At 38.5% G+C, this 20,016-nt stretch overlaps 1 protein-coding gene across 7 annotated transcripts in view; it reads right to left on the bottom strand.

Moving 5' to 3' along the window:
* The window catches only part of MAP3K4 (mitogen-activated protein kinase kinase kinase 4), a 111,738-nt gene that overhangs the window by 60,451 nt on the left and 31,271 nt on the right, over window positions 1-20,016 (bottom strand). For 6 of the 7 annotated variants that reach the window (XM_038526498.1, XM_038526501.1, XM_038526499.1 and 3 more), the window contains exon 2: window positions 12,637-12,827. In XM_038526498.1, the coding sequence (XP_038382426.1) occupies window positions 12,637-12,827 (191 nt within the window). Of the gene's footprint in view, window positions 1-12,636; window positions 12,828-13,208; window positions 13,255-20,016 lie in introns of those variants that run through there. The other variant, XM_038526503.1, reaches the window with a different exon arrangement.

The following is a 20,016-nucleotide window of genomic DNA, read 5'->3' as shown; positions in this document are numbered from 1 at the left end:
ATTCAAGATACATACAACATTTCTCTCTAAATTTCTAAAAAGATTTTATCCATTCCCCCACTTTATTATACTTGCTCTGCTCTCTACTATTCTCCACTACAATCTAAAACAAGTTGTTTCTCTACATTAAAGTTGCAGTTACCCAGTGAGCAAAATTGCCACAAGTTACCACCCCCGACATAAGAAGGGAGAAACATTACAGATCTGAGAAACATGGTTTAGAAAACAAATCCCATCCCTGCCTCTGCCCTGAACTAAATGTACTAACTCAGAGCAGACCACGGAAGTTTCCTGGGTCACTTCTCTCATTTGTAAAATTAAGTAGATTGAGCAAAAACTCTTTAAGGCACTCTCAGATTATTCTCATTTAAAAAAATGAAAGGGGTAATAGGCAAAAATGTTTATTTATTCTATTCTTTGTTTTCTTCTTTCTCACAAATGAACAATAATATTTTAAATTTAGCATTAAAAAAACTGAAGACATAGAGACTAATTCAGTATCATTTGCAACTGGCATATAAAATCATTCAAAATTAATGCAAAGAAAGCAAACATCACATTTTGTCAAACAATTGTAGAAGGTTCTATTAATTTAATTCCCAAGCTTTCAATGAACACACACACCCCTTGCTTCCTGTTTGGCATTTCGGCCAATATCAATGACCTCTGCCTTAATGAAATCCCTTCATCCTGTTACTTTCTAGATACAACAGTCTGGGTTCTTTTCTGCTTCCCAAGTCACACCTTTTCAAATTCCCTCCTTGGAACTTGGCTCACTCCAGAAAATGCTGTTTCTTAGAGTTCTGCTCTTTGATCTCTTCTGCCTTACTCTCTCCCTCCCTGGATAATCTCTGCTTCCACTTCATATACGGATAATGCCCAAACCTAAAAACACTGTCCCAGTCTCCCCTCCACACCCAAGATATACTTCATGTCACTGACTCTAGGACACATGTTCTGGATTTTAAGAACTCTGAAATTAAAATAGATTTTAAAATTGATATGAATAAGCTTTAAGAATATATTCACTAGTAGGTTTCATTTATATTTTCTTTTATACACACATACATAAGTAACAAGTAGTTCTTTAAAATCTGTATCTAAATATCAAGAAGTGTAAAAGGGTTCTTTTAGTAAATAAAAAATAAAAATTCTAAGTATAAAAAAACATTCTGTCTTCAATTGTAAGCATTTTTCTTCTTAAAACATAGTATGCCTTAGATCTGGTGAAATAGGGCATATTTATATGGGTTACAAACTGATATATCCAAAATTAATTCACTAAAGAAATCCTGTTGGTTTTTTTTTTTTTTTTTAAGATTTTATTTATTTATTCATGAGAGACAGAAAGAGAGAGAGAGAGAGAGAGAGAGAGAGGCAGAGACACACGCAGAGGAAGAAGCAGGCTCCATGCAGGGAGCCTGACATGGACGCGATGCTGGGTCTCCAGGATCAGGCCCTGAACTGAAGATGGCACTAAACTGCTGAGCCACCAGGCTGCCCAGAAATCCTGTTTAAAACCAATTTACCTTCTAATCAATTTAAAAAAAAATTTTTTTAGATTTTATTTATTTATTAGAGAAAGCGACAGAGAGAGTGTGAGTAGAGGGCAGAGGGAGATGGAGCAGCAGGCTCCCCACTGAGCAAGGAACCAAATGCCAGGACTTAATCCTTGAATGGTGGGATCATGATCTGAGCCAAAGACAGACACGTAACCAACTGAGCCACCCAGATACATTCCCCCCATTTTAAAGATTTTTATTTGAGAGGGTTAATCAGTTTAAATTAAAATAGTTTTAAAAGAAGAATTTTTAGGTCTGTCAGTTAAGTATCTTATTCTTGATTTCTGCTCAGGTCATGATCTCAGGGTCATGAGACTGAGCCCCCACATTGGGGTCTGCTCTGAGCATAGAACTTGCTTAGGGTTCTCTCTCTCCCTCTCCCTCCTCTGCCCCTGCCCTTCCCCTATTTACACAGGCATGAGTGCACACTAGTTCTAGCTCACTCTCTCTCTCAAAAAAAAAAAAAAAAAAAAAAAAAAAGAAATTAAAACAAATATTCCTAAGAGGAATTCCTAAGTCCAACTTGACATATTTATTTCCTTTATGGTCCATCAAAAAAGATTTTCTCTATAGGAATTTTTGCTATATTTTAATATAAAAACTATTACTTTTTAATTACCAATATTTTTTAAATGATGGAATTTTTATCCTTATTTTAATCTATCTTACTTCTAAAGGTCTTAAAACCTTTTATGCAGTCCATTCAAGAAATTTCTTCACAATTCTGCTTCTAGCTACAAATGCCTATCATTATTCATTTATAAAAAAATGAATTTTTTTTCATTTTGGCCTTTGTCTCCTCTTTGATGTTTTCTTTAACTGTGTTCTTTTTTTTTCTGTAACTGTATTCTTTATACTTTTATTGACTTAGCACATACATACCATTTATTCATCTCTACTTGGTAAAACAATGGTTATTTGAAAGCAAAGCTAACAAGTGCTTCCAAATTTAACTCCACTATATTTCATTTTTCAAGATACGAATTTATACTATACTTTGTCCTATGAAACACATAATGACATACATGGTATCACTGTTTAAGACTAGAGGTAAAAATAATGAGTTTAGTTTTAATACACTAAATTTGAGGAGCCTATAGGAAGTCATATTGGCGATGTCCATAGGTACATAATGTGGATCTTGAGTTTAGGAGAGAAATCCAAAGATACACTTGGAAGTCATCAGTGTATACATATGTTATTTAATACTAGGAGAGTACATAAGAATATCCAAGAAACATGTACAGAAGAGAGGCAATGCAGACCTAGAAGAGAATGTTGTCTTGGTTTTGAATCAAAGAAATCAAATATTTATGTAACAAAAAATGATGCTTTTAGCTTAGGATTTAGGATCCTAACAAAACTTTATAAAATGATATAGGATAACATTATTGATAATGGCCAGAGAATGTTTGCATACAGTTTATAATTTGAAAAGAATAATGAACAGTGAAAATGTAATACTTTACTTACATAACTCATAAATGTTCTTCCATGATTTTTAAAATGTTTAAATCCATGATTTAAAGATTCTAAGGAAAAAAAAGTGTTAACTGAGAGTGGCTGGGATGGTTTTTCATTATTCCAGAAGACTGGGCTATAAACATTATGCCCAAATCTATGCCATATTTTCTAGGAAGCGAATATTCAAAGCATGAAAAAAAAATATTAAGAGATAAAACTTCTCAGCCTTGATCTTTATTTCAGTAATTAAAAACACTTAAGGGACGCCTGGGTGGCTCAGTGGTTGAGCATCTGCCTTTGGTTCAGGTCATGATCCTGGGGTTCTGGGATTGAGTCCCACATTAGGTTCCCCACACGGAGCCTGCTTCTCCCTCTGCCTGTGTCTTTGCCTCTCTCTCTCTGGGTCTCTCATGAATAAATAAAATCGTTAAAAAAAAAAAAAAAAAAAAAAAACACTTAAGAGAGAAAAAAAATGCCACAGTCCCACTTTCCTGTATAAGAAGAATCCAATTTTAGTAGCCTAAAAAACTAATTTTTGCAGATTATGTACACATCTTAGGCCTACCTCATAGCAAACAAAATGGTGTATTATACTATTTTTAAAAAATTTTGTATGTACATAAAGCAATGGCTTATTTGGATGTACAATGTTCATAAAGACAAGCAAATTGGGAAAGGCACAAGATGGAACATAAAGAACATTTTTTTTTTTTTTCAAAACAAAAAACAAAGTTGGTTTTGGAAAAAAAAGCATAAATGGAAATTGATACATCATGCTTTAAGATGATATTAATTTAAACTTAAGATAGACTTAAACCCTAGTCTAGCTACTATAAAAAACTCTATTTATCAGTTGCTATACTTTTCAAATGATAGATTTGAGATGGACAGAGGAAACACAAGAGTATTTCCTAGCAATCAGTGATCGGGCAATCCTCTATGAAACTCTAAGAGACCTGTCAGTTAAGGGAGATGGAGAAGTACTAGGATGTTGGGGATGAAAATAAACCTATAAGCTGAGACACAGTTATTATTCCCAAGCACTTTATATTATCTTTACCCAATCTGACATGAGTATAAAACTTTTAATAATAACTTGAAAGCCCATTAATAATGGAAAGCCCATTAATAAGTTTATCTAGTTTCCTTTGAATATTAAATCCCTCTGCAATTAATAAAAAGTCAAATACAAACAGCTTCTGAAAATAATAAATCAAAAGTATACAGAATATATTACATGAGAAGTTCTCATTATAGTATTTTAAAACTAGTTCATCATAACTTAAGCAAGATTAATGGAACATCTGATCTCCTGAATGGCTATAAATTAAATGGTGTGATTTGGTTAGTGCAGTTTCAACAATCTTCCAGAGTAGTTACTTTTTCCTTTGGCCAATTACCAATAATTCCTGCCTAATTGGAAGAACAAGAAAGGAAAAGGAAAAAAAATTTATAATGAAACCAAAAGCAACCAATGACAAGCAATATGGTTCACTTGCTTAAACAGATATGAGACATTCAACTGAACTTTCCCATCATCCATATCTAGAACTGGCTCCTTAGAATATGTATAAAATGTATTTTTTATCAAGTCCTTACAATACTTCTGCTCTCCTATAGGAGTACTGTCCAAATTCTACACAGCAGCTTTCCTCAAGCTCTCAAATGAGTAAGCATAAACGGATGGCCACCCTTTACCTTTAAGTGTGAGATGGTCATTAGAGCAATGATGTCCTAGATTATCAAACACTGGCAGCAATCTGCAGGGGCTTAGAGATCCAATTCATGGTTCTCAAATATCAGACAACATTAAAAATCACTTGGGTTCTTGCTAAAATGCAGACTCCCGGGCCCACTCCGAGTGTCTCCAATTCAACCTGGCTAGAATTTTGGGAAACAGTGCTTTCTTCAACTCCCTCATTTTCAAGGTAGGACCTATACAGAGACTGTCATCATCTTCACAACACTGTGATGAAGTCTACCATGGAACATCAACACGTAAATATTATGACCGGGATCCCAATCCATGTTTGTGCCATCACATCACAATTACACCTGTCACAGGTGCTCACAGGCCAGTGCTAACAGCCCAAGGAAAGGTTAGACACAGAGTGTCATAAACCACAGATTATAGAGGGTAACTAATCTATAAAGGCTTTAAATAAGACCATGTAATTGACCAGGGCCCTTGAAATTAGAGCTCAAACAAGGGTAGCAAGAAAGTCGAGAGTATCTTTTAAGCCAATGAAGAGACACAAAGGCAAAAAAAGAGACTCTGGCTGGACAGTGAGTCTGCATATGGGTAGCCTGAAACAGAACTCTGACTACCAGGCTGAGTTTAAAGAGCTGAAATACAGATTTAAGTCCACTCTAGCTAACAATGAGCAATCAGGTGACTGACGATACAGCTGACCTTTGCACAACAGAAGCTTGAACTATGCAGGTCCACTTACATCCAGATTTTTTTTTTTTTCTGATAAATACTATAAATATATTTTCTCTTAGATTTTCTTAAAAACATTATGTTTTCAGGGCACCTGGATTGCTTGGTCAGAGAAGTGTTCAACTCCTGATTTAGGCACAGGTCATGATCCCAGGGTTTTGAGATCAAGCCTTACACTGGGTTCACACTGGGCATGGAGCCTGCTTAAGATTCTCTCCCTCTCACTCTGCCCCTTCTCCACCCTCTCTCTCTCTCTCTTTAAAAATCCCCAATAATAATAAAAATTTCTTTTCTCTAGCTTACTACATTGTAAGAATACAGTACATAATACATATACAAAATATGTGTTAATCAACTATTTACATCATGGTAAGACTTGTAATTGACAGTAAGCTATTAAAAGTTACGCTGTTGGGAAGTCAAAGTCATATACCAATTTTTGACTCTGCAGGGAGTTGACCCCTAACCCTCACCCTGGCATTGTTCAGGAGTCAATTCTATAGACTTGTAAGCATTTTATCAACTCAAATTTACAGCAGTATTATACTCTTTCAAAAACAAGTAGCTAATCATACTACTGTTAGCAAATACAGACTTTAACACACACATTTTTTTTAAGATTTTATTTATTCATGAGAGACACACACACACACACACACACAGAGAGAGAGAGAGAGGCAGAGACACAGGCAGAGGGAGAAGCAGGCTCCATGCAGGAAGCCCGACGTGGGACTCCATCCTGGGTCCCCAGGATCACGCCCTGGGCTGAAGGTGGCACTAAACCGCTGAGCCACCCGGGCTGCCCTATACACACATTTATATATACATATACCTTGAGATATTTATGATAGGGAAATCAGTATGCGTATATAGGAATGTACATGTAGGTTCAAATTCTGATATAAATATCTTGAAGTATTAGTTCTATCTCTATAATTTGGCTATTGCAGTATATTATAATACTGCTGGCAAAATGAAGCTGACACTGATTACAAGGCAGATTCACTCTGAAAAGAACTTGGTTTGAGTGTTTTAATTCTTGATTAATTAATTTATTTAAAGATTTTATTTATTCATGAGAGACACAGAGAGAGGCAGAGACACAGGCAGAGGGAGAAGCAGGCTCCATGCAGGGAGCCCGATGTGAGACTCGATCCCAGGTCTCCAGGATCACACCCTGGGCTGAAGGCTGCACTAAACCGCTCAGCCACTCAGGCTGCCCTAATTCTTAATTTAAACTATGAGGTGAACTAGATTTACTTCTTTCTGCGATGTTAAAAGGCACAAAAATTTAAGGTGGAGATACTTTGACTATCTTTCCCTTAAACCAATCTTAAGAACAGCTATATATGACTAATTATTGTCCAAAATTTATTAAAATCTTAATTGCTGTAATTTGGCAGTTATTTACCATTATCCTAAAGTACAATTTAAATAATACCACAATTAAATCTTGTTACTCATCAAAGTATGAAATCAAGCCTGGTGGGTGAGCTAATTCGAGAGCTTAACCGGTAGGTTACATCAGTCAGGATGTCACATAGCTAACTTTTTTTTTAGGTAATAAGGAACTAACCATTCATACCTAGACATCATAACATTGCTATCATATTTGTCACAGCTTCTAAAACCAGTAGTTCATGTTTTGAAAACAAAAATGTTTTTAAATTCCCAGGGAAATGCAAAAATTGGATAAAATATCATTTTGCACACTTCTAAACTGGCAATCATTTCAGAGTCCACCAACATAAAGCAAGAAATAAAATACTACAATGATGGCCTCACTTTCATCCTTCACACCCCCACACCATCTTAGCAATGGCAACCTCACCTTTGTCCTTCATCCCCGCCCTCGTCCCCAACCAAGGGTCTCCTCTCCTCAGTCCCCTAGCATCCCAGACAACCACTATGACAGACACTAGTTTTGAACTACCCTGCTTGGTGGTTACACAATTGCATACTATGCTTGGAAATCACAATGAATGACACAGTGAATCTTTTTTCAGGAACTTCTCTAAAGTCTAGTCCCAGTGGTGGATATGTGGGGTCAAGGACATAACCAACCATCCCTTAACTATATTAACAAATTACTTTCCCACAAGGATTGAGACAATTTACACTCCCATTAGCATTGTATGAAAGCTGTCATCTCCCCACACCTTTGCTAGCAGTTGCTCACTGAGGTATATGATAAGAAATATATTTGGATTTTGTCCAGGTTTCTGGCACAGAACTGCTAAAACAACAACAACAACAAAAACCTTTGGATTTCCTGAATGATAGGAGCATCTTTAATTACTCACAGGAGCCCCTTTCAATCACATCTGTATTTATGCTAATGAGGTGACTTAGGGAATGCTCCTAGATAGCCTCAGGACAGAGCTGGGCACAGAAGAAGCAAATAATTAGTGGGCTGGAACCTTTAGCACCTCCCATCCACCATCCTAACCTCCCAGAAGGGAGTTAGGAGGGGGCAGTTTGGAGATTAAACTCTATAAAAACTCTTTAACAAGGAAATGTGATGAGCTTCCAGGCTGGTTAACACATCCAGGGAACGGGACACTAATGCTGGCGGGACTGGGAAGTCTCAGGTCATCCCCCCCCCACCCCAACTCCCCAATCCCTTGCTCTATGCATCTCTTCCATTTGACTGTTCCTGAGTCCTTTATAATAAACGCAAGTAAAGTGTGTTCTTGAGTTCTGTGAACAGTTCTAGCAAATGATGGAACGTGAAGAGGGTCTCAAGGGAACTCTCAATTATAGCCAGTTGGTTAGAAAGTGGCCTGGGACTGAATTTCCAATTACAAAAAATAAATCTATAGTAGTTCATTGCTATTATAGATTGGTAGTAGTTACTCTGAGCCTATAATAATAAAAATATTTAAAGAATCATATCCATGTAATCAGTTCATGACAACAGCTACCATTGCTAAAAAAAAAAAAAAAAAAAAAAAAAAAACTGTTAATGGTTACTCTCCCCTCCTTACAACAGGGTGCCCTCAGATACCTTCTTGTGTCCTTATAGTCCTTCAGAAATGCTTATGATGTCTGCCTTTACAGAGGAGAGACTGACTGGGCATTAATGCCCCAAAGCTTTCTATCAAATGCAGGTAGGTGCTAATGCCTTACAGCCTGCAACCACATCTACCTCTGAAATGCCCTGTGTGGTCCCCTCCCACACTGAATTCTGGCAGCCCTGTGTAGCATGGCACCACCATGCAGCAGAAGTGGTGTTATGTGACTTCCTAAGCTAAGAACCCTTACAACTTTCACCTTGATCTCTCTCATGACACTTGCTGTAGGGGAAGCTAGCTGCCATGTAAGAATTCCAATTACCCAGGAACAAGTATGCTGTGAAGAATCCCAGGATGACCATGTTGAAGGTCATGTGGGAAAAAAACAATGCTAGCCAGCTCTCAGTCCACACACTAGACATGTGAGTAAAGGAGCCATGCTGGACCACAGAGACGCAGCTGACACCATGTGGAGAAGAAGTGAAACCCCACATTTAGGGCCCTATCCAGGCCATGACAACATCTTCAGCCAACTGAGCCATTCCAGTTAAAGCTCCAGACATAATGTGTTTGAGATGAGCTATGATCTGCCTAAGTATGTGGCCCAAAGAATCATGAGCAAAATAAAATGGTTGTTCTTTCACGCCACCAAGTTTTGGGGGTGGTTTGTTATACAGCAATAGATAACCAGAAAAAATGCAAATATTATTGGTGACATTTATTAAAAAGATGAGTCCAACTTGGACTGCAGCTCTAAAGTGAATAGTATGATTCAGAGAGCCTTTGCTTGTGGCAGTGAGAAAGGAAGAATGCATCAGTTCATACTTCCTTGGAAAGCTTTTAAAATAAATCTGACCAACCTAATTAATTCTAAAAGCTCTTGAAAATACTAAGAGACCAATATATTATCATGAATCACACACTAGTTTGAAATATTGGCCTCCCGGCCTCAGCCCTGAGGTCATAACACAAATGTCACTTGTTCCAGAAGTCTTCTACCCCCAGGGCTTCCCAGTCCCTCCTGTGGACACTGCAGCAGCCTCACCTCACCACCCTTCATTCTAGCTCCACCACACGAGCCTGCACTGCCTATTTACCTGCATGATTCCTATGCGGCATAGGGCTTTCACCACAGATGGTAAAAGTTATTACTTCTGTGTATTGGCTTTATATGTATTTTTATTTCTTTTTGCTTTAATTTTCTAAATTTCCTATAACAAACTGTAATCTTTGACAACAAGAAAAAAGAATAAGTTTTTAAGGATTTTGGTTTCTTACGTTTGCTGTTATATAGGTACAGGTCAAAAGATATATGGCCATACATTTCTTTACCTGGCAGGAACTGGAATAGGTGGTCTCTAAGACTCTACCTGGCTGGCAGGAACTGGAATAGGTGGTCTGTAAGACTCCTTCCAGAGCTAAAATTCTGTAATTTTACGAAATAAATAGTTGAAAAAAGTTGAAGGAAAAGAAACAACCTTCCATTTTCTATTTCCCACACATCCCAGAAGGACAGTAGGAGTTCAACAAATACTTAGTGACTGGGGTGCCTGGGCGGTGCAGTTTCGTAATGCTGGGTTTTTGTTTTTAAGATTATTTATTTATTTATTTATTTATGAGAGAGAGAGAGATTGAGAAACAGGCAGAGGGAGAAGCAGGCTCCATGCAGGGAGCCCGACGTGGGACTCGATCCCGGGTCTCCAGGATCACGCCCTGGGCGGAAGGAGGAGCTAAACCGCTAAGCCACCAGGGCTGCTCGGTGCAGTTGCTTAAGTGTCTGATTCTTGGTTTTGGCTCAGGTCACAATCTCAGGGTCTTGAGATCGAGCCCCATGTCAGGCTCTGCACTCAGCATAGGGTCTGCTTAAGTTTCTCTCTCCCTCACCCTCTGCCCCTCCCTGCCCTCATGTGGGTATGCATGCACATGCTCTCTCACGCGCTCTCTCTCTCTCAAATAAATAAATAAATCTTAAAAAAAAAAAAATCTAGTGACTGGTTTTCTGACTGATTAGTGGAAGACAGTACACTTAATTCAAGTACTGCATTCAGGTAAGTTTAACATCTGCTGCTTGTACTAGGAAAAAGTCCAAATCAAGAACCAGGAGAACTATTTCTTTTATTTTTTTTTCCAGGAGAACTATTTATAAAAATAGTCCTGTCACTATCTCAAGACTTCTGGCCTCAAAGTTACTTTAATAACCCTATACTGCAGTTTCTCAATCTATAAAATGTGAGAATTATGCCCTTAACTCCTATTCTAAAATAGCATGAACCAACATCAGCAGATGTGCTACTGGCATCTTCTCAGTTTTACCAGCTCGAAGCAAATACGTATTAAATAATATTGATTCAGTAGATGCTACTTTACTTTATAATATCTAAAATATTAGATAAGGAACTTCTATAGCTATCTTTGAGAAAATGAATAAAGATTGATTTTAAAGATAATAAATTGCAATGAAAAGCTATCAGTTTCCAAAGGGGATAATAAGTTCAGGTCACAGGTTAATATCCTAGTGCAAATAAACTTTTAAAAGAAAGTAAAAAATTGGGGAGCTTGGCTGACTTAGCCAGTAGAGTATGTGACTCCTGATTTGGGGATTGTAAATTTGAGCCCCACACTGAGTATAGAGGTTACATAAAAATAAAAATATCTTGGGGTGCCTGGGTGGCTCAGTCAGTTAGGCATCTGACTCTTGATTTCGGCTCAGGTCATGATCTCAGTATCATGGGATCAGGCCCCACATCGGGCTCCATGCTCAGCATGGAATCTGCTTGATCCTCTCCTTCTGCTCCTCCTCCAACTCACAGGGGCTCGCTCTCTCTCGCTCGCTCGCTCTCTCTCTCAAATAAAAAAAAATCTTTAAAAATAAATAATTTGAGAATGCAAAAATCCTTACAAAGAAAAAGAAAGAAAGAAAGAAAGAAAGAAAGAAAAGGAAAAGGAAAAGGAAAAGGAAAAGCAAAAGCAAAAGCAAAAGCAAAAGCAAAAGGAAAGAAAAGAAATCACCTTCCCTGTGGAAAAGAAAGACTATTAAAGCTTAGGAATTCTTCCTTGGGCAAAATTTCACCCAAGCAAATATACACCTCAAAATCCATTTCTCTTGCCTTCCTTCTTTCCTGAGAAAGGACCACAATGCAGACAAAGAGTGAATGTGTCCCCTTACAACCACAAAAGGTCAATATGTGGAAGATATCTGCAGGAAGGGGAACCTGGCCAGAGAAAGGGAGAAATGGGTATGAACTTGATATCAGTAAGGGAGACCATGTGATAGGAAAATGTCCCAGATAAGATAAAGAATAGAATCCATATTTGTGCAGTAAGAGACGAATGAATTCCACAATGCTATGAGATCAGTTTTAGGACAAATGGCTTGCTGAAATTAATAGGAGAATTCTAAACCCATAAGGCTTCAGCAATCTGAGGATCTGAGCCAGAAAGTAGAGAACAAGAAAGCAGCAAGTCAGCACGATTTGATTTATCTACCTTAGAAAAGAACAGCTGTGACATGCTGGAGGAAGTATGAAATGAAACCAGAAAACACTTCCAGCTTCTAGGAACAGAACATTATCAGGGCTCTGAGATTCCAAACAGAGAGATAAGTAGAAGGCAAGTTCTGTCCATGATGAGGTACCATCCAAGCACTGTGCTTAGCATGAAGGAGGGCTGTGCATATGTAGGACAGCATCACGGTCACTGACAGAGAGCACACGTCACAGGCTGGCTAGGGAAGCCTGGATCCGCCTCTCCCAAACTGTCCAGTACATCATGTCTGGAAGACAAAAGCTAGCGACTCAAAGTATAAAAAAGCCATCTCTCTCATGTATCAACAGCCATCTTGGATGAGTGCACGGATTCCCGCACACGTGACCTCTTCTATATACCAACAGGTATACAAATGCCTCACACCGCTGGCTTTAACAATTACTCAGGACAAATCTTTCTATCTCTGGAGAATTATTTTTTCCTTTATTAACAAAACTGCTACTGGTAATAATTCAAAAATTAAGTGAAATTTAAAAGCAGCATTAAAATCAAATTCAAGATAAAAAGAAAAACATGATCATAGAAAGGATCAATCAGTAGTTATGCGTTATACAGATTACATACTGAAAGTGCCAAGCCTGTCTATTTTTGTAAGTACCAGACTCACCTTTCAAACCAGATCGATTGGCAGGCTTCCCCACGTTATTCCTCTGGTGTTTGGTGGACATGCGTTTCATCTGCCGAGGTGTGCTGGGGGGAGAGGTGCCATAAAGGTTCTCCGTATTGATTTCATCTGAAAAATCCTCTGGATCAGACTCAGAATTCTTGCAAGCTGAATCTCCCACTGTGCACTCTTGCCTACAAAAGACAAAAAGCAGAGAAAATGTTCAGTAATGTGGTAAGTGAACTCAAATTTAAACTACTTGTGGCTTCTTTTAAGAACTCTTGGTAAAACTTTTTTCTATGGCTACATCTCCTCCTCGGCAACGTGGTCTTTCTCCTCTATCGTTAGTTGTGGAACTCAGAGGAGAACTTCTCTTTTGCCCAAAGGGAGTAAGGTCTGCGGTGGCTTCTGCTCTGACCGCAAACAGCAGGAGTACTGTGCAGGCAAAACTGGCGGGCGGTTCCTGTTGTTTACAGAATTCTGACACACAGGAGCTTAAACCTAAAAACGCACAGACTGAGGAACAAGAGAGCAAAGGACTAGAAGATACAAATGAAAGAGAACGAAGCATGTACTTGTGTGCTAGCCACTGGAGGCCCGGTGCACGAGTGGGCAAGTACTTCCTCTTTTGGAAGCACACAGAACAGGAAGCATACGAACACTTTACTGTGATCCGGGGAGCAGCAGGTCATTGTTTCTATGTCCTCTGCTAACCACTACAGAACAGAGCTGGTGGGGGCGGGGGGGTGGGAGGGTGTAGGGGAGAAGGACGCTGTGGAAGAAGAAAAAGGAATTAGGTTCTCTTCACCTTCAAAATACACTCCTCATCACCTTATTCTCTGGTAATGCTTCCTGCCAATCCTCTATCCCCAGCCAGTTTCTCAAGTAACATCACTATTTTGATAAAGTTCTATTTTGCAAAGCTAACAAAAATGAAAAAGCTTACTGATACAAACAGAACAAATACAATCCCCAAACAGCAAACTAGAAGGAATCAATCACATAGCTCCTTTCAAATATACAGCACCATCTATCTCATTCTGAATATTCTTTCTAAAATAAACTTCATATTTTATAAATCAAACTCCAAACTACATCCAAGATATAACCAGTGTTCTTCCTGGCAATTTATATCTTGATATAAAATCAAAGCTATTACAAAATTGAGGTGGAAAAAGAAAAACCACTCTAAAATATATGACACCATTATTGCTGAATTATACTAACAAATAAAACTTCAGAAAATGAACTTTCAAAAAATAAAAATGCTGCAGAATTATATAAATTTATAGCACTGAAATCCATAAAGAATCCCTCTAACAGGTCAAAACTGATTTAATCAGATGAAATGACTCTAGGTATTGTGAGTACACGTGCCCCCATACATATGTGCACACATTAAGACATACAAATGAAATACCCTGAAAGCTAATGACCACAAATTAAACCATGAGCAAATTTAGAAATAAGTTTTAAATAGGTGTGTTCCCTTAGGCTAACTACATCTATAACTGAAGTATCACACAGTCATACAACAAATAATACAACTTCCAGATGAACTTGAAATTTCCTACAACCACTTCTACACTCACTGCAAAATAGCTGATTCAGCTGACAAGAAGATATGTCCATCAATGACAAGGCCACTAATCTCCTCTCCCTGCATTGTGGTGCTTACTATTACTAGCATAGGTTTGGAATGATTAACTCTGCAGGCTTTGTGTTCTGAGGGACTTTGGTTCAAATCCTGACTGCCCTGGTGATTAGCTATGGTGATTGCCCAAATTATCTAAAATCTCCACACTGTACATTTCCAAAATAAGGATAATACTTAGACTCCAGTGAGGATTAAATCCAATAATGCATGCTTAACAAAAGAGTAATAATGGACTGGGGGTTCACTCAATGATTGCTACTACTCCTTTTATAAGCCTTGGAAGTCCCAGACTCATTTGTTACCCACTGAAAGAACCTGAGTTCCTTACTTCATCTGCTTAACATTAGGAACAGGGGCGCCAGGCTGGCTTAATCAGTAGGATAAGTGACTTTTGACCTTGTGGTGAGTTTGAGACCCACACTGGGTCATTGGGTGCAGAGCCTCCTTAAAAATGGGAAGGGAAGGGAAGGGAAGGGAAGGGAAGGGAAGGGAAGGGAAGGGAAGGGAAGGGAAGGGAAGGGAAGGGAAGGGAAGGGAAGGGAAGGGAAGGGAAGGGAAGTGAAGGGGAAGGAAGGGAGGGAAGGGAAGGGAAGGGAAGGGAGGAAGAGGAAGGGAAGGGAAGGGAATGGAAGGGAAGGGAAGGGAAGGGAAGGAAGGAAGGAAGGGAAGGGAATGGGAAGGGAAGGGAAGGGAAGGGAAGGGCAGGGAAGGACGGGAAGGGCAGGACGGAAGGGACGGGAAGGAGGGAAGGGAAGGAAGGGAAGGAAGGGAAGGGAAGGACGGGACGGGAATGGACGGAAGGGAAGGGACAGGGAACGGGAAGGCGAAGGGATAAGGAAGGGAAGGAGGGAAGGGGAAGGGAAGGGAGAAGGGAAGGAAGGGAAGGAAGGGAAGGAAGGGAGGGAAGGGAAGGAAGGGAAGGGAAGGAAGGGAGGGAAGGGAAGGAAGGGAAGGGAAAGGGAAGGGAAGGGAGAAGGAAGGGAAAGGGAAGGAAGGGAAGGGAAGGGAAGGGAAGGGACGGGAAGGGAAGGGACGGGAAGGGAAGGGAAGGGAAGGGAAGGGACGGGAAGGGAAGGGAAGGAAGGGAAGGGAAGGGAAGGGAAGGGAAGGGAAGGGAAGGGAAGGGAAGGGAAGGGAAGGGAAGGGAAGGGAAGGAAGGGAAGGGAAGGGAAGGGAAGGGAAGGGAAGGGAGGGAAGGGAAGGGAAGGGAAGGAAGGGAAAGGGAGGGAAGGGAAGGGAAGGGAAGGGAAGGGAAGGGAAGGGAAGGGAAGGGAAGGGAAGGGAAGGGAAGGGAAGGGAAGGGAAGGGAAGGGAAGGAAGGGAAGGGAAGGAAGGGAAGGGAAGGGAAGGGAAGGGAAGGGAAGGAAGGGAAGGGAAGGGAAGGGAAGGGAAGGGAACGGGAAGGGCAAGGGAAGGGAAGGAAGGGAAGGAAGGGAAGGACAAGGGAATGGAAGGGAAGGGAAGGGGACAAGGAAAGGGAAGGATAAGGAAAAAGGCGAAGGAAGGAAGCAGGAAGGTGAAGGATAGGAAGGAAGGCAGGAGAAAGAACGGAAGAAGAGAGAGAGAGAAAAAAAGGAAAAGAAAGGAAAAAAAAAGAGAAGGAAGGAATTAAGGGAAGGAAAGGAAGGAAGTAAGAAGGACAGAAGAAGAGAGAGATAGAGAGAGAAAAAAAAAAAAAAAAAAAAAAAAGATAAGAAAGAAAGAAAAAAGAACGAAAGAGAAAGAAAGAAGAAGAAAGACAAGAAAGAAAGAAAGAAAGAAAGAAAGAAAGAAAGAAAGAAAAATCCACCTTTGAGTTCACCACGGTACAGGACTGGAGATCATTTTAATATTTGTAGCATCTTCTAAATCCTTTCAAATTCAATACTGTAACTTTTTTCTTCCCCTCTAAGATAAAGTCAATGGTAAAGACAATGTATTGCATTACTTTTGTATCTCCAAGTTTCTAGAATAGTGTTCAAAACCATTCAGTGTCTCAGCACAATAAGATATTTCATATATTAGAACGGTAATGGTAATCACTACAAAACTACAGCACAAATATTTAGGCAGTTAAATACATCGAGGCCAGACAGCAGGGAATGCCAGGGTAAATAGAAAAATGGAGTCAGATAAAGGAACATACAAGACCTTGTTTACAACATGCTCTCTGCAATGAGGAGAGACATGAACTCAGGAGTCAGAAGATCTAAAGCTACATCCCAGCCTTAGAACATAGGTGACTGCATACCTGACAAATCTTCCTAAAACTAAAAAAAAAAAAAAGACTAATACATAATTTGTAAAGTCAACATTCTAAAAAAACTTCAGAAAATTCAGTTGTGAATATTCAAAATAATCAAAACAATGGAAATAAATAGCTATTAGGGAAACACTAAAATATAAAACAGGCATATAAAATGGTATGTTTTACTGGTACCCTGTAGTCTCATGTGGATGAATAAATTAATAAAATGCAAGTAAAAGTGGAAAAGGATTTTTTGAAGAAGGACTGAAAACACCCAAACTTCAGTAAGCCAAGTTCAATGGCAAACCCCCAGAGCTAAGGACAGAGTCATGATCTGAAGAGAATAGTTTATTTTTCAAATAAGTACCCTTCTCTAATCTATGTATGATGGAAACAAGTCTGGTGCTTTGGCAGATAAAAAGAATCAGACAATACATATAATAAAAATGTTAACTTTTATGAAAAATTTAATTTGGGGAAACAGAAAAAAATATTTGTGTTGTGCTGTCATCCAACTATGGACAAGTTATTCTCTACCCATGGAAAATTTCATTTGGCTGCACTCTCCAAATAAAAGCAGAAAACTAAGTCCCTGTAATACTTGCACAGAAGATGAAGATCTCTTGTTTTTAAACCCACACCTATCATAAAACAAAGTCATCTACCTCAGTCTTTATACCCTCACAGACACAATAAACACTACTTATTCCAAAGTATTTCCGAATTATCTAATTTTCTAACAGGAGACATACAGAATCACACGGAAGCAGAGGAATACTGTCATAAATGATGCATTAAAATAAGAAAAAACAGTGTATTTCATCACTCTTTATTCATTATGCCACACAGAAAATGAGGTAGAAAAACGTACCATGTGGTGCTGCCAGCCACTATATAACTCATAATTAAAATGAATTTTAGAACAGACATTATAATAAAGATGAATTTATACATTTAATACTTTCTTAGGATTTACTTAACTCCATCAAGATGGTATTCACACACTTATTGGATATGTTAATATATTCCATCCAAGTAACTTAGTAACTTAACACATGTCAGTACAAGGGCACCTGGGTCACTCAGTGGTTGAACATCTGCCTTTGGCTCAGGGCATGATCCCAGGACCCTGGGATTGAGTCCCACATCAGGCTCCCCACAGGGAGCCTGCTTCTTCCTCTGCTTCAGGCTCTGCCTCTCTCTCTGTATCTCTCATGAATACATAAAATCTTAAAAACAAACAAACAAACAAACAAAAAAACACATGTCAGTACAAAGTCCAAAAATATTTAAAGGAATTAAAGTCTAGCATTCAATAGATACTATGCATAATGTCTGCCATCCTATCAAGAGCTATCAAACAAAAGGAAACTATGACCCAAACAAGGGGAAAAAGATCAATAAGCAGACCAGAAATTACTCAAGTAGAACTTGCAAAAATGAAAATTGTACCTAAAATGACAAATACTCTGTATAGAATTTAAAAGCAGATGAGACACAGCAGAAGAAATGATCCGTGAACTTCAAGACAGCAACAGAAACTATCCCAACATGAATTAGAAAAAGATTACAGAAAAAAAAGAAAAAACATAGCATCAGTTATCTGTGAGACAATATCAAGCAGTGTAACCCATGTATTACTAGAATCTAAAATGAAAAAGGGAGGCACAGAAAAAAATATTTTAAGAATTAAGGGCTGAGGAACACCTCTGGGTGATTCGGTGGTTGAGCATCTATATGCCTTTGGCTCAGGTCGTGATTCTAGGGTCCTGGGATCAAGTTCCGCATCGGGCTCCTCATAGGGAGCCTGCCTGTCTCTGTGCCTAGGCCTCTGCCTCTGTGTCTCTCATGAATAAATAAAAAAAAAAAAAAAAAAAAAAAAAAGAATTAAGAGCTGAAAATTTTCCAAATTTGAAGAAAACTGTTTAGTTCACAGATCCAAGTAGTTCTACAAACTCCAAGCAGAACAATTTGAAAAAAACTATTGGTTTTGATTATGCATATCATAATCAAATTCCTAAAAACCAATGATGAAGAGAAAAAATCTTAAAAGGAGCCAGGGAAAAACAACTTTGTTTGGGAGTCTTAACTTAGAAGCAATATGTAATAGTGCAGTGTGAAGGGACATTAAGCAAAATTTTTCTGTAAAAAAAAAAAAAAAAAAAAAAAACTTATACACAAAATCTAGGAATATAAACACTAGTGGTAAGTTCAAAAGAACTTGCATCATTTCAATTAACTAACCAAAACCATTCAAAACCTCATTTTGTATTAGCTCATATGAGATGAGCTAATGTGGTCAGTTGACTAGTTCAGAATGTTTCCATGGATACCAATTATTTTGGATAAGGAAAGTAGTACAAGGTCTACATCAATTGCCCGGAAACACTGGCCTTATTTGTGTTGAAAAACACATAAATGTGAAATTTCTTTCTGATGCTAAACTTCTGACAGTCACATTAAACAATGTCTCACTCTTTTAACATAAAACTTTGCCAAGTACTATTCACTTGACATAAAATCTGGTCTAAGAAAAGTATGTGTTGAACTCAATCTGAGGGAGTTTGGTCATTTTTCAATGGAAAACGTGTGGAAGACAAGACAAAAATTCAAGTAACTTGAGGTTACATAGTTTTGCTGTGACACAGTAGGTAAACCACATGGTGCCTGAAATAGCTCATCCATAAAATAATAAAGTTGGATTAGAGGAGTTCAAAAACATCTGTGGTTTTGCAAAAGCCCTAAAAAAAAAAATACTTCACTACTAGTTCCTTAGCAAAATCCTTAGAATTAAGATCTTTTAGTCACTTAAGCTCACCTGTGTGAGGTCTTCTTTGCCACCTCTACCTCCTCATTAACCTATTCTCTATTAAATAATAATTAAAAGGAGATTGCTGCTGTTGAGGGAAAGGAAAGGAGGGGGAGGGAAGCAGAGACGGTAGATTTTCTAGGTTTCCTTTTTTAAGAACTTGTACAGTTTACTGGGCAAGCAGTATACATCAAAAGGAGCTAAGCTAATTTTGAGGCTGCATGGTTGGTTCGTATTGTAAGAGCCATTTAATTAATAAGTCAATTGATCTATATTGTCAGCCTATTGTTGAACATTTACCAGCTAACCTCCAAGGAAGCTGCTGTGAAAACTCATACTTATCACTAGTTACTTCTTCATTGATTCAGAGTACAAGATCTTTATAAACCTACTGAGTATTCGTTTTCAAGACAGACTTTCTTTTTTAACTAAATTTTATTTCTTTTTCAAACAAAAGTAGATTAGGAAAAGAAAAGTATCTCCCATGGAAACAAACAAGAACTATCCCCTCACCCCTCAATCAGACTCAAAGCTCTATGAGGGCCGGGACCCCATCTATCATTTTACCACTGTTTCTCCATTGTCTGTCCTGGTGCAGATTACGTACCCACAACTACCTACTAAACAAGTGAATCTGTGAGGCAAAAATGTTATCTTTGATACTTTAGACTTAATCATTATCCAAAATCT

Source organism: Canis lupus, chromosome 1 (assembly GCF_011100685.1).
Source record: "Canis lupus familiaris isolate Mischka breed German Shepherd chromosome 1, alternate assembly UU_Cfam_GSD_1.0, whole genome shotgun sequence".
Taxonomy (NCBI): Eukaryota; Metazoa; Chordata; class Mammalia; order Carnivora; family Canidae; genus Canis; species Canis lupus.
This window is presented reverse-complemented; position numbering and strand designations above follow the sequence as displayed.